This window comes from Alexandromys fortis, unplaced genomic scaffold (assembly GCF_014885135.2).
Source record: "Alexandromys fortis isolate MF-2015 unplaced genomic scaffold, M_Fortis_MF-2015_v1.1 scaffold_76, whole genome shotgun sequence".
Lineage (NCBI taxonomy): Eukaryota > Metazoa > Chordata > Mammalia > Rodentia > Cricetidae > Alexandromys > Alexandromys fortis.
In genome coordinates this window covers 4663236-4674549 of record NW_026067997.1, presented here as the reverse complement: position 1 = coordinate 4674549, position 11314 = coordinate 4663236, and the positions used below count along the sequence as shown (strand labels likewise).

Sequence of the window (11314 nt, the reverse complement as noted above, 5' to 3'; positions counted from 1 at the left end):
GACCTTGGACTTTCCACAGGGCAGGGAACCATGACTGCTCTTTGGATAGGAGAGGGAGGGGGAGAGGAGTGGGGGGAGGGGGAGAAGAGAGGGGGGAGGGGGAGAAGAGTGGGGGGAGGGAAGAAGAGTGGGGGGAGGGGAGAAGAGTGGGGGGAGGGGGAGGGAAATGGGAGGCTGGGAGGAGGCGGATACTTTTTTTTCTTATTCTCAATAAAATAAAAAAGGATATAAAAAAATAGTAAGAAAAGAATACATCATCTAGTCAGAGAGTGTGCAGGGACTATGCGACCATCCGATGTAGTTCTAGACGGAGCTCTGGTTGGAACTCCTCAAAGACCCTGGCCCTCTTCTTTTCCTCCTCGGGTCCAGGGCTGGAAATCCTTTCATAGTCTGAATCATGAAATGAGGTTGCAGACAAATGCCGTGAACTAGAAATAAAGTAGAATCATGGTTTTATGAGCCTCTGTGCCTGATTCTGAATTGCCCATTGTAAGGTTTTTCTGTGAGAGGATGAGCTTCTGGTGTCTTTGAAGTTTTTTTTTTCTATTTTAATGTAGGCAAACAAAATCCCTTCTGATGCTCTTGTAGGAAGATTTAAAATATAAAAATTCAGTGCCTCTGCTGAGTTCCAGGCCCACTGAATCAGAAATTCTAGGCACGAAAGCCAGGGGCTACAAATGTTTGGAGCCACATCTATGATTTCCCTGGGTGGCTTAGGCTGACAACCACCGCATTAGGCCAGCAGGTCTCTGTGTAGTATGTTCCAGAGTCTTGGGGGGAATGCCGTGATACTTGTTAATAGTCTGGACTTTTGGGCCTCATGCCCAGAATTCTTAGATTTTCAGACCTGAAGGCAGGTGATTTCCGTGCGGATGGTCCAGGGATCACATCAGAGAAATACTGCTTTAGGCAACAGGGAATCTCTAGAAGTCTTAAAGCACAGAGGTAGCAAGATCAGAAGAACATTTAAGGGGGATTAGTCTGGAGCCCGGGACTAAACTGAAGACAAAAGGTGAGGGACTGAAGGCAGGCAGCCCAGCTGGAGGCAGAAAGAAGGAGATGTCCTGGGTAGGTACGTCTCTGAGCTCAGGATGGTTACAGATTTGTTGAAAACAGGAAGCTCAACACATACTGAAAACAATAAAATACTATGAGAGGTTGTTGGTGAGGGTAACATCAAGGTAGCCATAATGATTGAAGAACTTACTAGGCTGCAGCTCCCTCTAGTCTGTGATCTTAATGTCCATTCGTAGCTTAATATGTGTCTGTGGCTGAGAATGTGGGCTTTCGGTTGATCTGATTGTATCTATGGTCTTCCATCATTCAGAACCATCTGTTTGTAAAACAATTTAAAGACGTGGATACTTTATCCAACAAGATCCGATCTCATAAATAAATTTGCTCTGTATGTGTTTAAATCTGTATATAACTCTATATAAACAACTACATTTTTCATGAGGTTTAATATGTATGTATGTATGTATTGTGGAGGTTGGGGAGGTGAATATGTCAGCAAAAATGATGACCCAAGTTCAAACCCCAGAACTCATAATAACGAGCTGTGCAGAGTGGTACAACATTATAATCATAATGCTGGGGAAGTATTTGCTAGGGTGGGGATCCTGGGGCTTCCTGGCCAGGCAGTCCTGCCTAATCATCCAGCTCCAAGCTTAGTGAGAAACTTTGTCTTTCTAAAAGTAGGGTGGAGAGCAACTGAGGCAGACATCCAATGTCAACCCCTCATCTCAACATATGTGCACATACACACTCTTATCTTCCAAAGTAGAGAAATAAATAAACAACCAGGTAATCTAGTTGCCACTATGACCACGCCATGTCCTGGCATCTCCCTAGCCTGCAGCACAGCCACGCTTTTAGGACTAAAGGTTTAGAGCACAATTCTAAAAAGGCAGCTCAGTGCCTGGTTATTATTTATTACCCAAGATGAAGCCACAAGCCAAGTTTTGTGCAATGACCTAAATTAAATGGTACCTTAACCAGAACTCTAAGACACACATTGACCACTGACTTGCTGTAGTAATGAAGGAGTAAGCCCCAGGAATGCTTCCTTGTCGTGTTCCTCAAATCAGTATATTAGTTAAAAAATTTTGACACAGAAAAAAAGTAAGTCAACCCTGGCCAAAGTGGTGCAGAATGATTAATCTCTCTACACTTACTAAAGTCAAGATAAGAATTCAAGAATCAATGTTAAGATACCTGTAAAAACCTGTAAACTTAATGAAAATATAAGACACAGCACCACTGAACTTGCTTCTCAGGATACAGACATAAAAGAAGCGTGACCTTGTTCTCCAGCACTTCATTATTTAAATAATGAAGTGACGGTAGATCTTCTAAAGTTCATTTTAGATTCAGTTTTCTCTCTAATGGGAGCATTTATTAAGAAAACTCTAAGAAGGTGAAAGCCATTTGATCTGTTAAAAAAAAAAGTAAGAAGGGGAAACTTCACAGTCAATAGGAGATCTTGTAGAGCAGCCATAGTAACAAACAAACCAACTAAGGAAGGAATCTTTTCACACTGCTGTGTGTCAGTACCTTGCCACTCGCTGGGGATGATGCTTATGGCTCTTACGTAGAATATTAGCACCATTAAGGGACCACTGTTTGCTCATCCTCCCATGAAAACCAGGAAGGGAGAGTCAGTGATGCCTCACATACCATTGGGTGGTCTCTTTCCTACCCTCTTGTGTTTTGTTTCTTAGTTTACCTTCGTGTACCAACAGTTAAATCAAGTAAAACAAGGTGCTAACCATATTGGGGACTTAGAACACATCCATTTCATTCTGTCGTCCCAAATTCCACCCCTAAGAGAAACTGCAATTGTGCAAATATAAAACATTTGGTCTTGGGCTGTTGTTTTGTGAAAGGGGAGGTCATGTAGAAAGTTCTGGACAAAACTCTACCTTCACTGTCCTCCTCCCATTTAGACAAAGCAAGGTCAAGAATGTTTGTGGTGTGTTGAATTATGTCATCTCCAACTTGAGTGCTTCAGAATGTGACCTGTCTGCAGAAATCACATCCTGCAGGTATGAGTTAAACTATAGTAAGATCACTCCTAGTTAGGGTGGACTCCTAATTAATAAGTTGGGTATCCTTGCAAAATGGGGACATTTAGATATAGACATACTCAAAGGGAAATGCCAAGTGAAGGTGAAGGCAGAGATGCTTTAACAAGCCAAAGAGCATCAAAGACTGCTAGCAAACCCCTAGAAGCCAAGAGGGAGGTGGGGGGTGAGTTACTCAAAGTCAACTTTGCTCAGCTATTCGACTTGGCCTTCTCAGCTCCATAGGTCTGAGTCAACATGTTTCTGCTGTTTGAGCCACCTAGCCTATGACATTTTTAGATCATGATTCTTGGCATTGGATTCAGAATAATGATTCCATCATCATCTTACTGAATAACATATCTGTAACTTGTCTCTCACTATTAGGCCAGTGAGAGAGAAGTTCTTTTTAAGGAAAACATACACATATAGCAAGGTAAGATGAAGGTCGGACTGATGTCCCGGCATGCCTGCCAACTACAGATCTTTTTGCTAACAGTTGAGGCTGCCACTGCCCAACCAGTACATCCTCCATCATGAGACTCAAAGGAAGCTGTAGGAACTGCATCCATGGTCACCTAGCTCCTCATCAATCTTCCACCCCACACAACTACTGCTGTCTCAGCCAGAGTGTCCAAAGGGACACTGTGAATCAGCCACTGTTCTCATCCTTCTCCCTCACACACCTCAACTTCTGAACACACAGAACAAAGGAATGGAACAGAATCAGCTAGAAGTGGGATCGGGAAATATAGAATTAAAAAAATTCAGAATAGAAAACAAACAAAACTGAAACACTCTGAGGGGGGAGAAGAAAGAAAAACAATGCCCTAGCTTGGTGGGAAAACATTGCTGGAGGAAAAACCCCCAGACCCTGCAGTTTTGGTTCCCTATGATTGATACTAGCACATTGCAGCAAAAGGCCATCAGAGAAATAGCATGTTTTTGTGACTGGAGTTATGTTCAGATTCCCCAACATTAGTTTTAGGTTTTCAGCACTGAACCCTCTGTGTAGTGCTTATGATATTCATAGTTCAGTTCCACAAACGAACACCCTTGTGATTCTACACTAATACAGAGTGCTGCAATAATGAAGACAGGGGCTGAGAAGTCCATCAATTCAGCCCTGTCATTTAGGTGTCCAGTGATTTCAGCAGACATGGTCAATGTCATGAAGACCATAATGAAGCGAGTTAAAGACTCTGTAAGCATTCTATGACTTGTGAATGATCTAGGCTGACGTGTACATAAAGAAAATAATTCTGACTTTCAACCCTTCACATCTCCATCTCATTTGCAAAGTATTCAAGAATAGGACATTAGATAGCTCTCTAGGGGCATTTTCAATATAGAAAATACCTCAGAAGATAATGTAAGAAAGAAAGGCAAACAAAACTTATTCCAGCTAAAGCATTTATTTGAAAAGTATTTGATGGATTAATATAAAAATTTGAACGAGTCTTTCTTGGCAATCTGTGTTCTCAGGGTTTTCATAGTTGTAGAAATACTGACCTGAATGTAATGACAGCCCTCACTATGTGACAGCCAGTTTCTTCACAACACCATGAGATTTGGTTCTATTACATGTTGGCTTTATTTGTCTTAAGAACCTGAGGTGATAATCCTTCTGCCCAGGGTCACACTACTTGTGAATAGCAGTGTCTGGCCATACTGTGAAGCAGTCTGCTCACTGACCTCCACGTGTGTCTTTAGTAAGCCGTGGATGAAGGCAGGACTTCATCGGGGTCTATTTTACTTTAGAGTCAGTGCTCTTTCTAATCTTGCCTCTCACAATAGCCACTTTACAGCTGTTTATAGGATCTGTCCCGCTCCCTTCTTCACTTTGACTCTGAAAGAGCTGTTAAGATAAGGTATAGGTGTGAGGATATCTCAGTCCAACAGAAACCCCCTAGAAGCAATGCTGGGGACATGATCCCCACCGTAAGTGCTCTAGTCACAGAACAGCCCTGGAGCTTTCTGGAGGATGCTGGCTCCATGGGTACCCCCTTTTTGTCTTTCCAAGAAAGGGTTGTTGTTGTTGTTGGTTTCAGCACTCGAACAGAAGAAAGAGACTGGGTTTTAGCCCAGAGTAGCCTCTGATGGGGACATGCCACCATACAGGCTGGACACATGATTCTTTCTGTCTACTGAGTCCACACACTCCTCTCAACTGCCTGGGATTAAACATGAAAACAAACTGTTAGATAAAGAACTGAGTGAGATTCAGAGCATGAATCCCACAAAAGTCTCAGAAGATATTACAAAATCTGCCCCACTCCCAAATCTCCATATGCACTGTGGTAAGTTGCATCCAACGTCCCTCTACCTAAATATAAACTGACCAAGAGCACCAAGAATTCTTTCAAGGTGTCCCTGAAGTCAATTTGGAAAGGAATCCCAATGAGACAGAGTCTAGATTTTTGCCTTCCACACCAAACAGGGCATAGCGATGCTATTTTGACCTGCCTAAGAAATCAGCTTTCTATGTGTTGTGTGTAAAGAAGTTTGTGAACCATTTTTAATATTGATCTTTAAGCATTACACCCACCACCACCCCAGGTGTACCATCTAGAGAAGGATCTAAGTTGTAAAGAATTGGTAGTTTGACAGCCCTGTCAGAGAAGACTTTGCAGTCACCCAGCTAAGGTCAATTCTGAAGAACCTTGTACTTTGAAAGCAAAGGACTTGCTGGACCAGCCGCTGACCCCAAACACAGCATGAGATATTGTGGATCATGTTGGTAAATGACTTTGCTACCCAGAGCTAGTCAGCAAGAACACTGTCATCCCCAGAAAGCTTCAGTTAGTCAGAGCTGAGAGTCATAACGTGATTGTGGCGTCATTTGCAATTACTTTTGTCGTTTTGCCTTCCAATCTTGCTTCACTTTAATTTTCCCTGTCTCCTTTTAATTGTGCTTCCTTCCTTCCTCCTCCCAAATTGGGCTCATGGACTAGGAAGAGGTAGTCTGTGTCTTAAGAGTTCAGTTATTCTCCAAAACCTTGTCTTAACTGTCTGTATTCCTACCATTAACAACACATCAGTATTATGAGATTGGTTATTGCACAGGCATTTTGACAAAGGCAAAGAGAAAGTTTTGTTTTTCTTTGTTTCCTACAGTGTATGCTGCTTTATCATAAGCTATATGAGTAGAAAAGAATGATGTCAACAAATAAATACAGTGTTAATCATACTGATGGTGGCAGCATCTTTAAAGAAAACTTATTGAGGTATCCTCAAATTAACTAATTTTTAGTGGGAAGTTCAGTGAGCTCTTTAGTAAAGACACAAAGTTCTACAAGTGCCACCATTGTCCAATCCTAAAATAATTCTATTATACTAAATAATAATTCTATTATCTTTAAAAGAGGCACTCTCTATTCCAACCAGTCTCAGAAACCACTAATTTAATTTCTGTCTCTATAGATTTGGGGTTTTTCCCCCTGAGAAAAAGACACCTAACATAAATAAAATCATACAATGTGAAATATTTTATAACTTCTTTTATTTGGATTATTCTTTTTAAAATTCACCCATATTTTAGCAATAATAAAAAAATCCTCTTATATAACAGTTTACTTGGAGAAAAGAGTAGTGCTTCCAGGAAAGGAAATGTGGAGGTCAATCGACTCTGCGGCACATTTTTCTGAGTCTTTGAAGACCTACCCAGCATCTCTGAGTTGCAGATCAGGAATAGCAATCCTCCTCTCAGATGACAGGTCCTAGACACTCAATAAACTCGGTCTTTCTACTTTGCCCAGCAATCTGTGTACTTCTCACCCCCTGCTTTAAAGTGTGCAGTGAATCTTACAGCCTTCCTGCCAGTCTTCACCTCAAGCTTGGCATGAGAGCCACACAATCAAGCAGTCTCAGAAACAGAATTCCACCAAAGGGAATCACATCCTTCATTCGGAGAGCCCAGATGGTAAGTAACTAACGGGGTTTCCCCCAATTGTAGCACTGTCACTTCTTATAAAACATGTTAAATTGCATTTAATTATTTTTTTTAAAGGGGAATGTGTCAAATTCTATGCTAGGCTACTGTGGAATTTTATGTTTATAGAGGTCTAAGAACACCCTTGTTCCTCACCAATTCTTATAAACCCGCCTCCCTGAGCACCATCTCCAGATTAACAGATAAGCAAGCAGCGAAGGGTTGTCAGGCTCAGAGGAAATCCAAGACACGTCACATCCTCAATTCTCACCATTTACCCAGTGTGTTCAGACTCTTACCTAAGTGATTCGGAGAGCAAACTCAGTTCACAAGTACAGCAAACTCAACTGACGAGTTCCTGCCCATTCCCCCAGCCGCCCTCTCTGATTGGACTGTGTTCTCATTCTGAGTTCCGATTAGAAGGGGCTCTGGATATGACCTTATCTTGAATTTATGGAGATGTTCACTTTCAGTGATGAGCATCAAGCTCCTGTCCAAACCTGCTCTCCTTCCCAGTCAGTGTTTTTTCTACTTTTCAATTGATCATCACTCTACTTCACTCTCCCCACACTGTTTCTTGGTGTTTGTTAAAGCGATATCCTGAAATAACTACTTCCCCACTACTGTCCGTTAAATACAGTTCAATAGAAAAAGATAAAGTTTCTCCACATGACTCCTAAATAAAATAAATTTGCATGGTATTTTGTGTATCCCTCTCTTCAAGTAAATGAGGAAACTTATCTTTTCTATGAAATAAAATTCCTATTGTCAAACATAAATGAGTTGTTTTAAAATGTAACGTGATTTTCTCAACTTGATATGCCCGTAATGTTATTACATATTGTCGGCACTGAAGACGGGAAAGAGGGCATTAATTCTGTTGCCTAGGAGATGGGTCTGCAGCATCCTCAGGTGAGCAGATGCATCTACACTTGTATTATGATAAAGCCACGCTCAGAAAATAAAACCTGCGTGAAGGCTAGGTTAGGACAGAATCAAGCACTTACAAGCGTCTCTGCAAGAATTCCCACAATGCCTCTGGCTGTACCGAGTTTGACAACAATGGTTGGCAAATCATTGGTTCTTTCCGGAAACTGAGGTCCAGATGGAGTAGATGGCATCCCAGAAAAGGAGTTTTTATTTACTCTATTAGCATCTTCCATGGATTTGAGAATTCATAAATATGACAAAAAACAAATAAAAATGGGGGCAGGGATAAATCTAGCTAATGTTAGCTCAGATTTGTCAATATCCCCAATGTGCAGAAACAAAACAAAGCAAAAACAGCAGCAGCAACAACAAAACAACCTTCACTTGGGTCAAAACTTCCTTTCACATCTAGTTGAAGAATGTAATTTTTACTTAAGATTTTATTTTGTCCACTTCAAGCAGCACCATAGGAATGTATCACCTGACATAAATAGCTTACTAAATCTAAGATTTAGCAAAGATTTTTCTCTCTCCAGCGTAGGCCTTCTGTCTAGCAGAAGACTTCAAAAACTCATCTTCGAACAGAATAATGTAACTTTAAGGGGCACACATTCCCCTCACCAAAACTCTAAGCTCCCAATTCCAGTTAATTAACTGAAAGTTAACTTTTTTAAAAGTCAGTTCGTGACCAAATCTCACATGTGCATGCATTTGTGTTTGTCTGTCTGTCTTTCTTTCCACCATCCCAATAACACAACTTTCTTATTAAGAACTCACTCATCCCGGGATGCTTGGTTAAAATGAGATTTGCATTATTCAGATCATTCTGAAGTTCCAGTCACCACAGAATCCTGCCAGTCTCCGTGCATCGTGTACACGAATTATCAGATAAAGTCAAGAGTCTCCTACCCTGAGATGGCAGCCAGCTTTTGGTGTGCCTGACGGGCCATTTCACAGCCTTTGGTTCGTGTCTTGTGCATTTCCGCCCGTAGTGAGGGGCAACTGACTGAGACGTCCCCGATGGAAATGACCAACTCTCGGTACAGGGCCACTTGTGTGTTGAACTCTTGGACAAGCTGGAAAACAAGCCAATCTCTTTCACTAAACATTCACTTATCATCAGATTTTAACTATTTTCGTGTACATAAACGGAGATTTCACTGACCTCTGTCTGTAACTAAGGAACCCGTTTAAAGCTTAAGGCACAAGAGTGGCAAGAGTCTCTTTATCCGAAACCAATGTTTGTTTTCCCTCAGCAAGCTAGCCATCGAAGCTCCATTTGCGGTCCCAAATGCCCCCACTTATAGACTCGGTTTCTGAAGAGCAAGAACATCTTTGGAAAGCTATGAAGCCACTCCCAGGCCGCTGGAGAATGATGCTGGGGGCTCTGAAATAGATACTCTCTCTGCTAGTGCTAGGACATGGATTTGAAGTGGCACAGGAGGAAAAAAAAAGTAGGACACAACAAGCAAACCTTCCACCTCCAGCGGGGCCACTGAAGCTTCCGGCTTGGACCCTGACAGAAACATTGGCCACGTCCTGTCCTCTGCGCTGGGACCTTTCATCACCTCTGCAGCGCTCCTGCGCTCTGTTTGGGTTTGTTTGTTACTGTGTCAGCACACAGCCGCACCCCCACCCTCTTTCTCTGGCGAGTCAGCCTGTTCACCCCCTTTCGCTTCTACCATTTCTTGTAAGGATAGAGGTATCACCTTTAGCCTCTGACTCCCAGGATCCAGACCCATGACTCTTGTCTTGGCAGGGCCATTTCGACCTGGGTGTCACCCCGCATCTGGGGGAGTGCAGATTTAAAAATAGTACATCATGCACGTGATCGGCATGGAGAGGCTGAGGGTGGGGAGTGGCTGGCACTCAAGCAAAGGATTAAGATACACGACTCCCACGACCCCCCCTTTAAAAATAAAAGAAAAAAAGGAAAAAGGCGCAGTTTTCACCCACCATCTTGCAGTCGTCCAGGGCTCGTTGGGTTTTTTGGGCGCTTTCGGAGCCGCTGCCCCTGCGCTCCCAATCTCCGCTCTGCAGCGGAGGCTTGCTGATCTGGAAGATCGAGGAGCGGGTGGACCGACTGGGGCGCTTTTTGCGCCCATTCGGTGCAGAACTCATGCATACACATCCACTAAGCCGAAGCCGCTGGTGCAGTGCGCCCCGGCGCGGGCGGCCCGGTGGTTGCCCCCTGCACGCCGCCGCGGAGCAGCCGGAGCCCGGACCTGAGGCGCGCGCGGCTCACAAGGTTGCGGCTGGCTGCGCGGGTGGGTAACCTTCAGCCTGAAGGAGAGCCGGGGAAGCGCTGCCTGTGCGGTGCAGCATCGCTTCCACTAGCAGCGACGAAGAGGAGCGATCAAGTTCTGCTCAGCAGCGTTGCCGGCCCTGTCCCGGGAGCTGGACGCGGCTGGCGCGGACTTGCACCGCCTTCCTCTCGGCATGGATTGACAGACTGAGCGAGGAGGAACGCGCCGCCGGGCGGTTCCGGGTTTCCATTCAGATGGGGGAAGCGGCGTTCAAAAGCCTGCGCTGCAAGGTGGGGGGCGGGAGGGGGTGTCGCTCTTGCTTCGGTGTCTTCCCGCAGCGGTGCGCCGCTCGCCTCTCCCCTCCCTCCACAGTCGCCAGGCCTGGAAGGGGCGAACTGATCCGCAGCAGGCTACTGGCGCTAATCGGTCGCCTTGATCCCTGGTCTCTGCTGGCTGGTCTGTGTGAGGATCCCAGATGAATCCGTGGCGGGACTGGCAGACGCACCGAGTCGGTCCGGCTGACGTTGGTCGTGGCCCCGCACATTGATAGGACAGGAATACTAATGTGATCCGTCCATACAATCTCCTTTCCTTCCACAGTTTATGCACTTATCCAATCAAATTCCCGGGAACATCAATTGCAATATTACTTCATCTGCTCTATTATTAGAAAAGAAAAGTGTCATCAGAGTAGAGAACATTGCCACATGCTGGGATCTAAACATGGATTTCAAATAAACCCTTTGGGGCTTAAGGCCGTAGTCATCTGAGAGGAGACTTTTTAGGGGCCACAGGAGGGAGCGAGGTATTTTGTTTGGAAAGAAAGCTCCCTTGCTAGCGTCCAAGGACAGCCTTGTGTTCCTGGGTTGCTTCTGTTTGGTCTTTGTTCCCGGGAGGGGCAATAAGGTGAAGGCACAGCGGCATCCACTCAAGTTGGTGCTCATTCTCACGCCACTTCAAGTGGTGGTGTTGCAAACGCAAACCTGCGAGAGTTTGCCAGCAGAGATTTGAAGAAGTAAGAGACCCGTCTCTCCCCAAAATCTCCCCGATGCACAAAATGACCCTTTCTTCTTATGGGAGGTCAGCGTCAAAACCAATGGGAAGAAAAGATTATTTCCAGAAAGAGGTGGGGTTAGCTTCTC

General features: G+C 44.2%; 1 protein-coding gene across 3 annotated transcripts in view; it reads right to left on the bottom strand.

Annotated features, from left to right (window-relative positions):
- The window catches only part of Rgs7bp (regulator of G protein signaling 7 binding protein), a 107795-nt gene extending 97019 nt beyond the window's left edge, over window positions 1–10776 (bottom strand). The window contains exons 1-2 of one of the 3 annotated variants that reach the window (XM_050160436.1): window positions 9883–10776; window positions 8836–9002 (exon numbers count right to left, since the gene is read on the bottom strand). In XM_050160436.1, coding sequence (XP_050016393.1) covers window positions 8836–9002; window positions 9883–10047 — 332 coding nt within the window. In that variant the 5' untranslated portion in view covers window positions 10048–10776. Of the gene's footprint in view, window positions 1–8835; window positions 9003–9400; window positions 9517–9882 lie in introns of those variants that run through there. The other 2 variants (XM_050160434.1, XM_050160435.1) reach the window with 2 other exon arrangements.
- Window positions 10777–11314: the final 538 nt, after the last annotated feature.